The 18,036-nt window shown below is 40.2% G+C and overlaps 1 protein-coding gene across 1 annotated transcript; it reads right to left on the reverse strand.

Annotated features, from left to right (window-relative positions):
• Positions 1-273: 273 nt before the first annotated feature.
• ccdc178 (coiled-coil domain containing 178) lies at positions 274-17,037 on the reverse strand (the record flags this gene model as incomplete). Its single annotated transcript, XM_079285830.1, is given in 20 exon segments — positions 274-486; positions 1,534-1,668; positions 4,798-4,947; positions 7,462-7,621; positions 8,198-8,343; positions 8,575-8,685; positions 8,806-8,934; positions 9,289-9,351; positions 9,470-9,653; positions 9,776-9,912; positions 10,312-10,402; positions 12,189-12,331; positions 13,140-13,286; positions 13,288-13,361; positions 13,473-13,676; positions 14,117-14,196; positions 14,277-14,335; positions 14,441-14,577; positions 16,698-16,768; positions 16,960-17,037. Coding segments are annotated over 19 exon segments (2,421 nt in total). The 5' UTR covers positions 16,756-16,768; positions 16,960-17,037.
• Between the last annotated feature and the right edge of the window lie 999 nt (positions 17,038-18,036).

The following is an 18,036-nucleotide window of genomic DNA, read 5'->3' on the forward strand; positions in this document are numbered from 1 at the left end:
CTTTGATTTCTTCGCTTCTTTCTCACAAAGTGTTTTGATAATGTATCATGCAATCGTGAATCTCTGTGTTTAGTAGTGACATACTAAAATTCAACATTTCTTTGAATGCATTTCTTTGTGATAGGATCACATTCAAAGATCTTAATATTTAAGCAATTATGCAGATTGTGTGTTTATTCTTGCTCGTAAAGGTTGTTTTTTTTTTCCTCTTCTCATAAAGGTTGTATGTTTTGGAGGATAGACGCTGAGCTGGACTGCTCATGAGGACCCTGTTTAAAGTGAGTGTTGCCTGCTCTGATGGACCCTGCGCTGAGCTGTGACGGGTGACGGTGTGGTGCGCTTGAATACACCAGCTCTTTTGTCCTTCACACTCTGCGGCTCTCTGATAGCTCCTCCCCCTGTGCCCCACTCCTCCCTGCCTTGAGCTGTGATCTGCTGGGGCCTTTTGAGGCTGGGCCACTGAGACATGGCTGCTCCCTGTAATGTCTGGACCAGACCCATCAGAAAAACATGTCAGCAGGAGGAGGAGGAGGAGGAGGAGGAGGAGGAGGAGGAAACCACTTCATAGTTATTTCCACTACTCCCCTGGAAAAACTCTAATCAAATCTGAGCATATTTGGACTCCAGCATATCTGATGAATTTTGGTGAACAACAAAAAAAAAGTAAAAAGGGATTTTCTTTTCAGCAAAAACAACAGATTGCAACTGACAAACATGGCCACTTAGGGGTTTGTGATGCCCTACTGAAGAAGTAAAACGGGTGGAAGCAGTTCCATGGTATGGTTGCGTGCCACCTGGCTCTGCGGTAATGCTGGACAGGATATTTCATAAAGATTCATCACTGTCCCGCCGTCCGCTTTGCCCTCATCTCACATCACAGCACAGATTAGACACCGATTATCCTCTAATTGAAGATCCTTGCTTCTCAACCTTGTAAGAATATGTCGCCACTCTTCTGCAAGACGGACCGAAGGTTACTCTGCTCACAAAGAAGAAGCTGCATGATATCCTCCATGCGTTGTAACGAACTCACTCTGAATTAGCCGCAAAGTCAGAATAACACCCGTGCTAAACAGGAAACGGGCTCAAATGTTAATGCGATGTGACCAAACACAAAGTGCTGTGTGTATATAGAGTTATCTATAGAGGCAGCCTCAGACACGGGGTCACTGCATCGGCACTGTAGCAGACACATCATCCATCACGTCAGCCTGTGATCTGATGACTGAATGTATAGAATGTAATGTAACAGTGTCTTTAACTCCAGCACAGCAGTGAGGCACAAAGCCTCGCTGGATGTTTGCCTGACTGCCCTCGCTTGGCAAAGAAGACACAAGGCAACTGACGAGCCGGATGAGGCTCAAACAATGCCACGCATAACATGGAGTTACTGTAGTATGCAAAAGAATACGCTTCCCTCTGGTGGAATACCTAGACTGGGAGAAAAAGTTGAATAGAAGGATTTGCCATTTAAATGAATGGTGACAGTTTGTCCTGTTTTCCCGCGTGTTTTACATGCATATGTACAAATACCTGGGCTGCTTTTATTTTCTGGCCGGTCTCTTGAGAGAGAGCCTGGCACCGGTCCAGTTCAGCCTGGCTGTAGAGGCTGCGTTGTTTGAAGTATTTCACCGAAGCTCTGTGCATCCTCTTCTGCAACAAAGAGAGCTAGGGGGGGGGGAAGGCAGAGAAAAGGAATTGGTAAGGCAGGAGAGGAAATTAATGGCAGTGTTCAAGAAGAATGATGGAGGGGAATAGAGAAAGCAGTCAATAGCCCATTCTGCAGTACACGGGCCTGACAGGAATTTCACAGTCTCTTGGTTTCTCTGCCCACTCGTGTGCACTCATCAGAATCCAGTCACATCTGGCTGCCAGGATGGGGGGTTAATTTTCTCTAAATGCTTCAGCAGTTTTGTTCTAGCCGAGGCAAACTCTGTGACTGCAAAGCTGATGAGTAAAATATTTCTACTTCACCCAGTTTAACTTTATACCAATCCCCTCAAGACATATTTTACACATACACACAGAGTCATGAACCCCCCACTGAAACCAGAAATTATTCCTAGTCTCTTGGAAAGACATGCTGCTTGCTTTATTATTTGAACACAGTTTCAAGCAAAGAGGTTTAAATTCTGATAGATGCCATTGCTTTTCTTCCCCCTCCATCTCTCTACTCTTCCTACAAAGCTTATCATTGCTTGGCAATGTGTTCCCCAGTGCATTGAAAACTAAAGCGAATTAGCTCAGTCATCAGCTCCTGAAGGAAAGACAATAACAAGAATGCTCTTTATGGTGTTCCCTGTTCAAAGCCAAGAGCTGAGAGCCTCTACATGAGCAAAGCAATGCTTACACGTACACATCGAGAGGATTTCTATCAGAGTATAAGTGCTATCGGATGCTAGTTAATCATTCATTTTTTCATTTACAAATGGGAATTTTGCTTATTTTAATGTATTCACATTTGTTGAATTCTGATGAAGAAATATCTTAATGTTTTGCTGAATTCTCTCTTTTAAAAGAAAAATGTTTATTTCTAATATTCGATAAACCAGCTGACGTGTGTCTTGATTGGACAATGAATGAATAGGACACACTTCCTCCACTACGAACATACAAAGCCTTCACAAACCACAAAACATGCAACACTTGTGTGCTTGAATGAAACTGTTGAGTAAACACATCTGTATCTGTATTATTGAAGCTGCAATCGGCATTTTCTTTGTCTGATACATTTTTTATATCTCATCTGTTATAATGATGATTGTTGTGTTGCAGCTGACGTCGGTGACAATTGTAATAAATATAGAATAAATAACAAACTACTATCAGTGGTGGACAAAGAGTTGAGATCCTTTACTGAAGTAAAAGTCGTAAATTATAATCAAAAATAATCCATTACAAGTTAAAGTGCTGCATTGAAAATGTCACTTCAGATAAAAGTATTATTGACAAAGGATACTTAGAGTATCAAAAGTAAAAGTACTTTTGCAGAAAATGGCCCTGTGATTATTATACATATTATATTATCGGATTAAATGTAAGCAGCATTTTACTGTGGGGGAGCTAATTTGAACGACGTTATAAAAGGGTAGTTTCACCTTTAACAGTGTAGAAGTACCTCAGATTTGTACTTAAGTACTTCCTTTACTTCGTTACATTCCATCACTAACAGTCAAGGTACATGGTTGACAACACTTCAAAGATAACGTAACACGATTGACACGAATGCAGCAGCTTAGTGGCTGTATTTCAAAGTGTCAACCTTTGGAGAGTAAATAGTGGCCGCTTTAAGGGTAGAACTATAACCTGCATTTAAAATGTGAATATTAACTGTGGGTTATGTTGTGATGGCTTGGAAAAACGTTAAATCACAGCTATGAGTCGACTCTGTTATTGTAGTTTTAGATGCAAAAGCATGCTGCAAGGAAATGCATGTATACTAGTAGAAACCTCACCGTACTTCATGCCAGTTTCTATTTCAGGTGTACATATGCTGTATCTCAAATGAATCGTACGGGTGGTTTTAAACTTGTCATTTGAACGATATGTCAGGAATGCCTGGTGTCAGGATTATATTTCAAGGACACTTAAGAGAGACTCATTGTGTCCCTCACTTGAATATAATGAAAGAGATTATGGGCTCTACAAACACACAAATGTGAGGCTTCTCATGTACACGCACGCACACGCACACACTCTAATGCTCTGATCTCTCAAGTGATCCTGACAACGTTAAATGCATTTACCTTGTTGCCTCCAGTGACAAACAAATGGTAATCACATTGAGTCATATATGTACTAACTGGGACATGCAATTCAAACATTAAAAGGATAATTGTAAATTTGAAAGAGGGGGCTTGAATGTTCCTGTATGAATCAGATTAAATGTGATCTACATTTCGGAAATATTGTTGATTATAAGCTTGTTATAAAAAACTAAATTCAGGCATAAAACACTTGCCGACAGGCTGTCGTTACACAAGTGTGGAGTTGAAACAAACAAGAATGGTGAAGGCTGAATCCGGAGTAAAAGAAAATCAGGCTTTGATCACGAGCGTGGAAAATCCTGTCCACAGGATTTTATTTTTGCATGCATTTTTCACTTGATAACATTCATGCAGTTAGATGAGGAATTGCTCAAGTGGAGGTATTAGTCATTTTTTGGAACAAATCGACATTTTTCATTGCAGGAGCAGCGCGGCTTCTTCCTGGTGTTATCCTTGTCAGTGTAATTCTACTCCGGTTAAATAGTGTCAGAAACTATATGGATTAAACAGTAAAATGCCGCCGAGTTGTCTCCCTCAACTAGTCAAGACCTCGTGCTATTTTAGCACTGAAGGCACATTCATTGTCTGATCCTAACCTGTGCTGCTGATCCCTAGCCAATGGTGTGTGTGTGTGTGTGACTGTGGTGAGCAAAGGCAAATGTGTAATAATAAACCGTTTCACCTCTGGCTGCTTTAGAAAAATGGCTGCTTTAGAAAAATCAAGAAAATGTGGAAGGTATAATATTTACATGTACCATCAACCTCTCTCTTTACTCCCCTTGGTGGCAAAACTACATAGCTATCATTACATTATGTCACATCCATCATCCTCCTCCACTCAAGTTATCTCATCATTATTAGATTGCTGCAGACACCTCCTCACTGGGTGCCAAACTAAAGCCCTCTGAGATATACTGCCCATGCAAAGAAGAGCTATCTGGTGCAAAGGAGAAGAGCAAAGAACACAAGACAGCAGGGCCAGAGGAGAGGGGTGGCAGTGAACATAACAAAAAGGATATATAAAGCGTACCTGTGTGTGAAAATGAAAAGATTTATGTGCGCGGTTTTTCTCGCTCAGTGCAGACACTGCCTCTTGTTCGGCCTCCGTGAGGGTCTTCTCAAGACCTTCGTACTCAGTTGACAGCCGTTTGTTCTCCTTCAGTGCAATTGTTAGCGCTACCTACACAAACACATGAAAACAAAAGGTTCAGGTAAGATGGTCAAGGGAAATAATGTGTTTCTAGTTGTAGTTCAGTTCATTAGCACAAAGGGAAGTGACAAGAAAAAAGCAACAACAGTACATAAGAACAAAGGAAGGAAACCCTTCGGGCCTGTAGTAAAAGCTCCCCACTAGGTTTTACAGTGTGTTTTAATACTGTTTGTTACCTTAACGTACAGAGAAATAAAAGACAGACAAAAGAACATGTTAGTATAGGAATAATAGTAACAAACATCAACACATAACACACATACTGAGCACAATATCTATGGCACAGATATCTATTTTTATATTAAACTTAAATACTGGTGGCTGTTATGAATAACCACCAAGACTGGATTTTATAATGACATTGGAAAAGAAACCATATTTAATACAACACCAGATCAATAGATTAGTAAGGTCACAATCGGCCCTCAAAAGCGATCCGGTGTGTCTGATTCATGCATCCCGAACTGTCACCAATACACTAAAAGAAAGTAACAAGGATTGAATACAGGAGCTTCTCACACTTAAATAGAAATTTGGCAACGAGAGCAATCAGAATTAACAAATGGATTTGTGTTAGCGTGATGATCATTTTACCAATATGTTTGTAGTAGAACACAGCGACACTGGCCGAAGAACAACTGCTGACGCTACATTATGTTCAGTAGAGATGTAAAATACATGATGAATGAACGCATAGATCAATGTTTTCATGACATGTACAGACACCAAAGACACGATGGGAAGTGAAGAGTCAATATACAGTACTGAGCATACTGTACAGTAACACACACTGACCTTTAAGAAGATACTTGAGCTGTAAGATGTGTGTGTGTGTGTGTGTGTGTGTGTGTAAAATACAATACACGCCTTTTATAATTTGTGCTGTTAATTAAGGCAATATAAGTAGCACGGATACAACAATGGACGCTATTCTGGGAAATCAAGCAAATAAATCACAGTGAGTTTGTGTCTCTCCGCATGTCCTCTTTTCCTTTCAACAGTGCACGTGGCTGGTGAACAGCTCAAGTCTACCTGCAGACATAATGAAGTGTGTCTCTGCAGTAAAACAGAACAGCACTAAAGTGATGAGTTTAACCCAGCAGAAAGAGGGGCTGTAAACATGACAAATGCCTGCTATTGATTTCAGGTTTAATTACTCCATGCAGCACTGACAAAGCCCATCTGATGCTGTTGTGAAGTGTAAATGGGACAAATTACACTTCATTGCCCGTAAGAAACTGATAGCGTCGGCAGTTTGCATTGTTTACTTTGTGCTCGCCAAACGACGAGCCCTGATCAAATCCAGACAGGTGCGTGTACGGAAGACGCAACACTTTCAGATGCTGCATGGGGTGAATAGAGACGACCACGGATTCCAACAAGTCGACCCATTTGCCCTCGATAGACCCTGTATGCGTAGCTTAGAAATAACTACCTTGTATTTAATATGGCCACATACTATCTCCCATCGTGATGTTCGGTTTACTGACCTGTATTCTGTAGGAAAGAGGAGCTGCGACCTACAGCAGCTTATGAGAGTATAGTACGAGGTCAGCAGTTTCAGAAGAAATCTCTTCTGTAAGAAATATCTAAAAGCGTCTAACCATTCTGCTTCATGCACTGTGGTTTCTGAATGCACACTCTGCTTATTATGTTATGCTAATGCAGACATTATGTGTGCTTTATATTGGTCTCAATGATTAAAGTGACCAATTTCCTTCGCTCTTCGGGCTCTGATCTTTGTATTTGGTGAGGAGTATTGTTGTTCATCTTATTTCGTCAAGTGAAGAGACTAAACCCTTTTTTTTGCATGGCTAACTTTTATCTGGCTAATGGGAGTTGTGTCTATGAGGAAGACTTCTAATTCTTAAATTGTCTCACGCCAACAACTTCTTTAAAGTTGCTGCACTTGGATGCATGGCGGCTTAAGCTCCATTGCCTTTTCTTGTTTTGAACTAATGCATTCTTGATCACCGTTTAATGAAACTATATACCACATGGCGATTTCACATTAGATAAGCCATGTGAAACCCCCATCAGCAAAGAGGCTCTGGCTGGGGCTGATAATCCTGCAGATGAAAACCTTACAATAAATAGAGGTTTCTCTTACAAAGGAGTGTTCAAACACAAGCCATTCTGTGCAGAGTGTACCTACGCTCTTACAAGAGCCTATTTCTGACACTGCTGTATATAAAAAAAACAGATCATATGCTTGTTTGATATTGTGAACAATATGCGTGCATTGAAATTGCTGTGGAAAACGTTGGCCTACAGGTAACAAAATAGGAGCAGCATTGTAATTTTCATTGCACGCAGCCCTTTTCTCTGCGTCTTAAGGGAAGTATTGTGACAAGCAATGTGCTGACACTAATCCACACACAAATAAACAATGAGATGTTTTTTTTCTACAGCTTGTCTCACAGTATTTGACACAAAACAGAGTCGTGTATTCGCAGAAAGTAATACCGAACAACATTTTGCTACCTTGTCGTCTTCCATTGCCTTCTGTCGTGCTGTAACATGAGCGGTGTGTGTCTGCATGGATCGCTGTGTTCGTTGTTGGCAGTTATTAATATCAGACGGCAAGGTGCTCATTACGAGTGCAGCTGACTTGTTTTTGAATTCCACCACATCAAAAACCCTCCTGGAAGGTGAAATCAAACACAAAAGAAGACGATTATTATTCTTGAACATCATGCACATATGATCACTGGGGGAGCCTGTAGATTTATACTCAAAGCCAGGCATTTAATTAAGAAATGCTTAACGTAATATATCATCACATATACTAAACATTTTCAGAGAAGAGGTTGATTATGAGTGCCTTGTCTTTCAAAAAGGCTGATATTGAAGAAAGGTTGAGTATTCCCCAACAATAATATCCCATATTTTATTATAGGTGAGGCAGCTTTGTTCGTGTAGCACATTTCATATGCTGGGGAAAGTTACAGTGCTTTACAGAACAATAAACATACAGTAAAGATAAAAGATTCACAATAAAAAGTACAGACAAGATGTACAAAAGATAAGGACAAAACCTCACCATCCAGTTAGAAGGAAGGCTATTTAAAAGCGAAGCTAAAAAAACATTTGAGTAGGAAGTGTTGTAAAGAAAAGCTTTTAGCTTTGACGTTAACGCTTGAGACAGCCAGTAGGCCAGGCCCAGATGTCCCAATTAGGAACTATTATTTTGAGTGTTTGCTGTGTATGACTAACTTACTCAAGTTCTGCGGTGACTTCTGACATGATTTCGACTCTTTCTTCCATTTTGTCTGAAGCATCCCGGTATTCTTCGCTGTTCTTCGCGAGGTCACTGATCCTGCCCAGCGTGTCGTCATATCTCTTGAACACGACAGCGTTTAGATCCTGTCAACAAATAGTTGCATTTATGCTGAAACCGTGTTTTCTTCAAAGTGTTGAGAGAGACAGAGAGAGAGAGAGAGAGAGAGAGATTATTTTGTTCAACAAAAGATTGACATGATAAATCGCTGGGACTAGCTTTGTGCTCAATGAGCTTTACAGAGTAAACCTGACTTTGCGACTGTTCTCTGACTCGGGAGGAATTCTTTATGCCACCGTTTATGTTTCTTTTCTGACCCGAGCAGCTTTCAGGTGGTCACATTGGAGTTTCTCCTTCTCAAGGTTGACTACTGTGTTCCTGTGTTCACTCTGAATCTTTTCCAAATGTTCGGTCAATTTCTTGATTTTCTATACAAACAAAAGATTCGTCACAAATACAGATGATTTATACTTTTATAAATTGTTGCTTTTTTATGAATGTACAATTATCCTCAGACTGAGATGATAATTATTCAGCTGTATTATTACCACAACGTGTGTCTCCAGTTCTTTTGTCGCTGTGGATGCATCTTCAAATTCTTTCTGAAGTTCTTGGTTCGTCAGCTCTGAGCTCCTTTGCTGTTGATACAGTTCTTCCTTTGTATTTGCACACTGACCCTGATGCAATAGAAAACACAAAGCAGCATGCCATTATCTGAGAGGCTGCAAACATTTACAGGAGGTAAAAGCAGTAACAGGAAATGTAAAGGGTGCGGGAATGTATAAAATGGTGCAATTGAATACAGCCAGGCATTTAAAACTATCTTTATGGAACGTATAATGTTCCATTTTTATTGCGGCTGTGCTTTGTGAAGCTTCACCTCTTCATATCTTTCATCATCTACAATCAAAGTGTTCCACGGAAAAATGAAGAAGTCGGCAAAAATACAGGGATATATTTTTGAAGATTTCAATTTAAATCTCCTTTGTTTGTGTCACATTTTCCTTCTCTGAAGCGCCTCCTGAATTTACCTTCAGCAGTTCCAGGCCGGTCATCTGACCTGTCAGAACTTTCCCCAAGCTTTCAATCTCATCCTGTAGAGCATCGAGAGAGACCCAAATAACACCGAAGAAGACATTTGCTATCTCACATTTCCCTACAAACGGTGACCCGTGCAGTATACACACAACATGTACATATGTTGTCACTGACCCCGGCCCTCTGTTCTTCCTTGGAGGTGAGCTGCTCCTGCTCTTCCAGTTCAGTCTGGGTGACAGTGTGCTGAGCTACAACCCGGGTCACTTCCTCCTTGGCCTTTTCCCACTCCTCGTCATTGTCAATGATTTTCTGGAGCATCTGCTTCCTCTCCTCATGCATCTGCTTCATTGCCTCCTCGCTAACAAAAATCACACAGAAAAGTAATGGTGAGCTCACATAAATTGCTGACCACTGTATATATAGCAATACCAAACAGGTGATGTTACATGTTCCCGCATTGTTTTGGCTTTGATATTGTACCTCTCTGAAGTTGTCATCTTGTAGTCTTCCACATTCTGTTCATGCGCCATGTTTTCTGTACGAAGAGCTGCAAAAGCATTACGTTTTGAAAGGAGCTGCTCTTCTATGCAGGAAACCTCTGCTTCCCCGTGACGTGTCTGCGGATAACACGACATACAGTGTGCCACTGAGTGGATGCACGTATCCAAAACACCCCACAGAGTCATGATTTCAAACATTATTAGCATGCATAGCTCCAGTGAGAGCCCAATCGTAGTCTGGCAGCTATGTGCTCTACCCAGTGAACTATCAAGACACACATAAGTAGACAAAGCAGCACCGATGTCATGAAGAAATGGGGTTTTTTTACATGATTTAAACACTTTTGTGACAATACTTACAGTTTTCTCAACGTTTTCTTGTAGTGCAATTACTTTCTCTTTTAATTTCTTATTATTTCGCGTTTCATCCTCAATTTGAAGTTTCATTGGCAGAATCTGTAATAAAAGGAGACAAACATGAACTGGACTACTTGTGTAAAAGACAATATCCTTTACGCGGTCTTCTTCAGTTTCCTCGAGCTCCATCATTTCAGAGAAACGTTGTGTTGCGGCTGCACACTTTTCTCCTGTAAGTGCGATCATCTTTCTTTATTACTGCCTGTAGACCTTCCTCGAGCATCTTCAACTGGTTTGAATCTCCCCTGGAGAGGAAACACAGTTTTGTCTTAAAGTTGGCGGATTAAAGGCAGTTTTTGAAATCCAGAGTTCACTTAGGGTCGGGAATCACACAATTTTATAGATAATACATTTATAATACAAGTTAAGCGACGGTATCACAACACAAGCGGCTCATGATACTCGCTATATTGCGAAAGGATCATCTACAAACCAGCATGATAACTGGGTGATCACCTCAACAATACACTGAACAGGACAGACAAAACAAATGCGCTTTCCATCAAAGGGACGGACTGGAATCTGCTGTATATGCCGAGGAGACCCGGGACATTTGGGGTGCGAGGAGCACTCCTGAAGACCTTTTATTTTTTGTTTCGACTCTATGGTGGCATCAGCCATCTTCTATGGAGTGGTCTGCTGGGGAAGCAGCATCTCGACCGCTGATTGGAAGAGACTTTACAAACTGGTTAAGGGGGCCAGCTCGGTCCTGGGATCCCCCCTCAGTCCAGTGGAAGTGGTGGAGAAAGGCGAATGATGGCTACACTATCATTTCCTGATGGAGAACATGTCCCACCCCATGCAGGGACACTCTTACAGCACCTTCAGGGACAGACTGCTTCAGCTGCTGCATGAGAAGGAGAGATACCGCAGCTCCTTCCTCCCAGCTGCTGTCAGACTGCTCAATCAACACTGCTCCCAACAGAGTGCACATACCAAACACTGTGCAATATCAACATCCAGGTATACCACTGTACAATATCAATATTCTGTGCAGTTTCAACATTTTACGTTTCCTTTTTCATGTGCAATAATGTGAACTCAACCATTCAGTCCGTCTGTGATTATACATATATTTTTTATCTTTACTTATTTATTACATCTTTCCTGTTTGAGTACTTATTTATCACACTTGTTTTAGCGTCTACTGATGCATCTTGTTGTTGCACTCTCCTTTTTACTCGTGTCTAACTGCAGATGTGCCCGCTGTGGGACGAGTAAAGGATTATCTTATTTTATCTTAACTGAATAGGAAAATACATCCTTAATTAAGGTATTGTTAAGGAATCAAACCTGTATTGATTTTTTTCCCTTCAGAGAGTTTAAATGATCCATGACCTGGTTTTGACTTAGTCAGCATCAAAGAAGAAATATAAAAAAACGACATTCATTTTGTACATCAAAATTTGTATATTGAAATCGTTTGTCAAATGAAACGGTTCGGTCCGTTACAGCGAGGCTCGTCATCTGGTAATGCAGCATCAAGCAGGAGTATTGTTGCTATGGATACGTGCAGTTTAATATACCTTGCACACTGATTTATAGCAGCGGTTGACCGTATCTTTGTTTGAGGGGTCCTTCATATGATTTCAGCAGACTCCTGACAGCCACACTGTTCTCAGTGGCACAATCCCACATACAGAAATGCTTTAAGTAGCAATTACAGATGAAATGTTTAAGGACTGCGTGGTTATCAGAAAGTATGCAAAAGGGATGAATACATTTGACTTCAGTTGTTTTCACTTTGTACTTTGATAGCGTACAGTGCATAAAACCTTCACGAAATCACAGAATAAAAGCATTTGGAAACAACAAAGAACAGATGGACAGAGGCCACCACCTTAAAATAGAAGTCAGATACTTGGTGTACATACTTTGTATACGCTCATTATGCATTACAACTGTTTGATGACAGAGGTCTCCTGTCTCAGCTGTACTACTTTGATGGTCTGTTTTCGCTGCAGTTAGATACTCACAATTTGTCACCCAGCTGATTCTTTGTCACCAACATTAAAGAATCCAGTGACGTCTTTTCCTTGTTGGTGTGCAGCTCCATCTTTTTTTTCTCCTTCTCAACCAGTAGGAGATCCATTTGTGTTTTTGAGTATACTTCATCAGCCTGAAAAAAAAGAAGGGGGCGAGATCATGGTACTTAATTTCACAAGAATTTCATAAAGGTTATGATATTAAAGACAATATATCAATATATATGAATCCCAAACTGCACCTATAAGCCAACAGTGAGTTGTTGTTTTTTTACATTTCTTTGCTTAGCTTTGGCACATATTTGAAAATCCAGAAGCCTATCTATTAACCCTAATAAATTAAAGGTAAACAATTGAATATCAAAGCCCAGGGTTACAGCCAATGACTCGATGAACACACACATGTAATTTGTGCTAATTGAGTCAGTCTGGTGTTTCATCCAGCAACCATAAAGATGCAGAGGTTTCTGTATCTTTTCCCCATCACCCTCCTCTCTATTGACACACTTTTATGGCATATTCGTAAGAAGGCATGCAACTCAAAGTACAGTGGAGCTGAATCCGGTCATTGGACTTTGATGCATTCTGACTCGAAGGACAAAAGCTAAATGAAAAGTCAGGGACTTATTTAAGTTTTTAGGATGCATCCTCTGGGGACCATGAATGCCTTTACCAAATTTCATGGCAATCCAGTCATTTGTTAAAATGGAATGATTTTACTCGACCAATGTGTTGGACAAACACTGGACCAATAGACCGACGAACATTGCAATCCCTAGTGCCATGCCACTTGTGGATTTAAAATAGATTTAAAAAAGAGCGAGTGGGTGAGTGAGTGAGAAAGAGCTCGTGTGTGAGGAAGAGGCAAATCTGAAAATTGACCTTATTTGGTGTTATTTCTCTGTGGTTACATACATAAGAATGAAATGAATTAGAGTTTACCTCAGCTTGTGCGGTGTTGATTTGATTCATAATTCCTCTCTCTCGCTCCAGGTTCTCTTTTACGATGGGAATTTGTTTTTTGGCAAAGTTGATGTCGTCGTGTAAACTCTGGTTCCACACCTCAGTGTGTGGCAGTTTCTCCTGAGCATTGGTCAAGTTTCTCTCTCTCCACGTTTAGCTGCCACTTCAGTTCAGTGATTTCTCCAATGCGTGCCTCGTGCTCTGGAGAAAAAGCAACAGTGACAAATAAATTCAAACATGTATTCATTGTTTTGAAGAAACAGCATCATGATATTTTCATGAGGAAATGACACCAACGTCTTAGTCACAGACCTTTTCGGACTAAAAAAGAGTGCTCTTGTTGCTTCCAAAGTGAAATACTGTCGACTTGGTTCTCCAAGAATCTTTTTCTTCTCTTCTCTTTGTGGAGAGCTTCCTCTGCATACTGCCGATCAGCCTCCAGCCGTTCAATCAGATACACGACCTCTCCGAGGACATCATTTATTTTCTTCAATAGCGGCGATAAGGGACAACTTTCTAGCAGATTACAAACTTTAGAGGATTGGTGCATTGTATCGGACCGTGTAGCACTTTCAACTCAATAACAAAAGCAACAGCAAGTAAACGAGTATTTGCAAAGCTTTGTTGACATAATCTGACCAACTGCAAAGTGCACAAGAACATAAACTCTAAACATCTATGGTATTCTATTAGCAGAAGTGGATACTGGATGGTTTCTTTTTAATTATCAGTGGACAAAAGATGTGAACCAGTAACTGGGACTGGTAGGAATTACTGTCACACTGACTAGCCACAACTGCAAGAAACTGAACCGAGAGCTTCTACAAGGAAGTGCCCACTACACACTTATGTGTTGCTCCTTTATCTACACTGGCTTTTGGGACAGTGCTTGCTTTTCTATTGCTTGAGAAAAACTAAGAAAAAACATTTTCGAAATGATAGAAAAAGGGGTTCACCTCTGGCACTAATTGCGATGCCTTCGACGAACAATTCCGTAGATGTCACCGACTCAGTATCCGAGTCTCTGGACTGAAATCTGTTAAAAAAGGAGTTAAACTCATGTTGTGTTTTTACATCCTACTGAATATAACAAATAAAAACATGAGAGGACTTCACCTTAAAGTTTTGCTGTGTTGATGCTTGTCCTGATTGATCTTTGGTGGATATTTTCCAGACTGGTACAAGACAAAAAAGGAAAGAAATGCTTTTAAATAAGACTTTTACTCCTATCGGATATTTGTTTTACAATCTCTCACGCGTCACATCTGACATCCGTTTACCTGTTGACACCAATTTTCCACCGTCATCTTCAGCTCTTGGATATGGGAAACAGCATTGTTGACACATGGCAAGGTACTGTTCAGCAAAGCACACGTGCGACGTCTACCAGAGCAGACGGCTTGAAGATCTGCTTGATCTTGAGAAACAGACAAAATATTAAGATCTGTTAATGCAACTTTGGTTCATCACATACAAACAGTTGTTTTCAGAGAAGCAATTGAAAGCCAACAACCTACAGATGTCTTTTACGTAATTACACAAAGCCACAAACATTAAAACAACAGACCTTAGCTGGAACATTCACCCTATACTTCAGTAACTTTACTTTGAGAAAGTTCAATTTGGGAAAATTCTGGTTGCATAAAGCATCAGTGACAGAGCAGAGACGACTAATTCCAACATCTCAAGACAAACCCAAGGGCACAATTCTTAGTGGTGAAAGGACGCCATCTGGCTGACATGATGGGTAACAAACAGTGCAGATCAACGTCTGAGAAATTCTGACTTCATCTTTTGTCTTTATTATCGTGCAAAGACATGTGATGCTCAGTCACAACTAAAAGTAACTGCTGGGCAAAATCAAAAGAGTGAAGATTATTTCACACCAAGTTGATGTCGGTGTCAAAACGTTACCTCCTGTACTCGATATACATAAATCTTCTTACAGTAGAAAGTAGATATAAAGACAGGAAACAAGCACAAATATGAGATGTATATTATGTTATGAATTCTCAATTCTTATCCACGATCGTTTCAATCTTATACTGTAAGCTGCAGTGTAAGATAGCATGTTAGGTGGAAGTAATGCATTCATTCACTGCAAGGCCCACAAGACAGAGGGGAAGAGAGATGTTCATAATCAGCAAGACATTTCAAATTGAATTAATTTAGCCAATTTTCCAGTAATTTATTTTGAGGGCCAACTTTTGCGTGTGTGTGTGTGTGTGTGTGTGTGCTGAACTTAATAGGGTGAGGAGTACCAGCCTTGGAGAAAGGGGTCCGCCCACAGATTCATGGTGAACCTGAGTGTGCGCCACCCAAAAGAGGACCAAACGTAGGCAACACACTCACAAGAGCATCATCGATTGTCACAAGCGATGGTGAAACATGCACCACCAGGCCATCATACACCCGCCTGGCCAAAAGGGATGTCTGGTGTTGCCTGGCAGTCGTCTAAAAAGACAGCATCACATGTTTTGGGTAGTTGATCGGCCCCTTTAAAACAGTCAGACGTGTAAATGACCACCTAGGGGATACAACCAAAACTGTCAAGAACCTAAAGACAAACTACTCGTACTCAAGTCAGTATGAAATAGGTCACGAACTGTGTGTGAGACGACTGAACCTTTCCCGCTTGAGATAACAGATATCTTGCAATGGCGATCCGTGAATTGAACAATGGCTAGAAGTGAGCTGACTCAGACTCAGTCGAGGAAGAACTGTGGGGAGACCTGAAATAAAGGCCATCTGTTGCTGAGCAGTTTAGATGAATAAAACACAGAGAAAGAAGCGAGTCGTAGGAAGGTGGTGAGGCGATATGTCACCAGCGGGGCGAATAAGCTGTAAATCATATTGGCAGGGAGTATCATATTATATTATATACAGAGAGTATTATAGCCACAGAGCAGGCCCAAGTGAGTCTGATGGACAATAGTCTCACCTGCAATTTCACTAATGACATTAGATATTTAATGGTAATTATCATAAAACTGTATACATAAAACATAATATAAGATACATCTCTGTACAGTTTTGTCAATTCTACAGAACTAATGTGTTATATTCATATTATTATTATTCATATATATTTGTGTTTGTTTCTTGTCTTTATATCTACTCACTACTGTAAGAAAATATATGTAGATATAAATAATATAGAGTACAGGAGGTAACTTTTTGCCACCGACATCATCTTGGTCTTAAATAATCTTCACTGTTTTGATTTTGCAGCAGTTACTTTGAGTTGTGAATGAGCATGACATGTCTTTGCACGACAATATAATGAAATCTAAATTCCACCACAGCAATGCTGGCCAAAGGTAAACAAACAAAAAAGGTAGTGAGAGTAGCAACAGGCACCTTGGGGTACATACTCAGCTCAGACATCACCTGACACACCTGACACACCTGACACACCTGTGTGTTTGCTGTTTTAAAAACTCAGAGTAACAAATAAGATGAGTGTGTAACGTCACCGCTGATCTATTTCACAAACAAAGAACATTTAATTGCTAATGTATAACTAGTTATTCTTACCTTGCTGACTTGGTCGTCCTTCCCTTGATGGGAATCTGAGTGGCTCAACGTCTGGCATGGCTCAAAGTCTTCTGATGGGGTTTATGAAAATACAGACAGTTTAATGCCGTCCTGTCGTTGAGGTCTGCAACTGATACCTTCACTCATCTCGCTCTCTAAACTGAGGTTAAGTTGACGGTTAATTAACTGAGCTAATTACATATTAATGAGCACGTGGGGGGTCGTTGTCATGGCACAGAAAGTGAGTCAACTATCAACTTACTTGTGTATTAATACACCTTTGAATACCTTCTGTTCGCTATCTAGAAGCGTGTTGTTCTTCTGCATGACAACGCTGCAGCTGACCTGTAAAAAAAAGAAGAAAAAACCTGCCTTTCAATAAAGTTTTCTTGGTTGCTGCCGACCAAGTTGCTGTCAATCTTCTACTAGGGTTGCCTAGTAACAAGGGGCTGGATCTTGGAGAGGGCGAGTTGCGTTCAAGAGCAGCAGTGAAGGTTTGTGCTTTTAGGAGTGTTTGCTATGCTTCATGTGACGTTATAGGCACATTTTTATTGAAGAATAGAGAATAAGAATTTATTTTATTTTCATTTAGATCATTGTTGGCAATGACAGTAATGTCCTCTATCATGTATGTATTTGTATCCTCATTATAATAGGCTTAAAATCCAAACTTAAAATCCAAAAAAATATCGATTATTTTGATTGTCTTGGACTTTTTTTTTTGTGTTACCTACATGTCAGATGTAGGCTTAAGCAGCCATTCACATTGGGATGACAGCACTACGACAATGAATTAATCTGTACGTTACTTGAGTAGAAGAGAACATTTGGGCAAGTAAGACACCAAAATAGCTCATATAACCCATGATGGATACATTTTCCCTTTTGTATTTGTGGTTGTAAAACCTCTCCATATTAAGATTGTTTTGTTTCATTTACTATTAGTAAAGTGTTGTGGGTCATAGCTCAAAAAATATTCAGGGATGTGTTCAATGACTTTCAATTTAAATTGTTCAACCACAGGAGGAAATTAAAAGAAATGAGCGAGTCTGTATCTATCGTCTATTAAAAAAAAGTATGTCTTCTAATGTAATGTCATATTTTTTTAATGAATATTGTTTTCATTCACAAATAGTTATTGAAAACCACTTATCTCGATGACGTCATCTTCCCGAAACAAAATAAAACATCCTACACGCATATATTTGCACGTCCAACTGCGTGCGAACACAGAAGTAAACCAGCTTAACTTTCCCTATTTCCCCACGTTTGTCTTTTGTATCAAACTTTAACATTTGCAGCCGAAGCACACTGACGCAAGTGGAGAGATTCCGCATTA

The sequence above is a fragment of the Melanostigma gelatinosum genome (assembly GCF_949748355.1).
Source record: "Melanostigma gelatinosum genome assembly, chromosome: 15".
NCBI lineage: Eukaryota > Metazoa > Chordata > Actinopteri > Perciformes > Zoarcidae > Melanostigma > Melanostigma gelatinosum.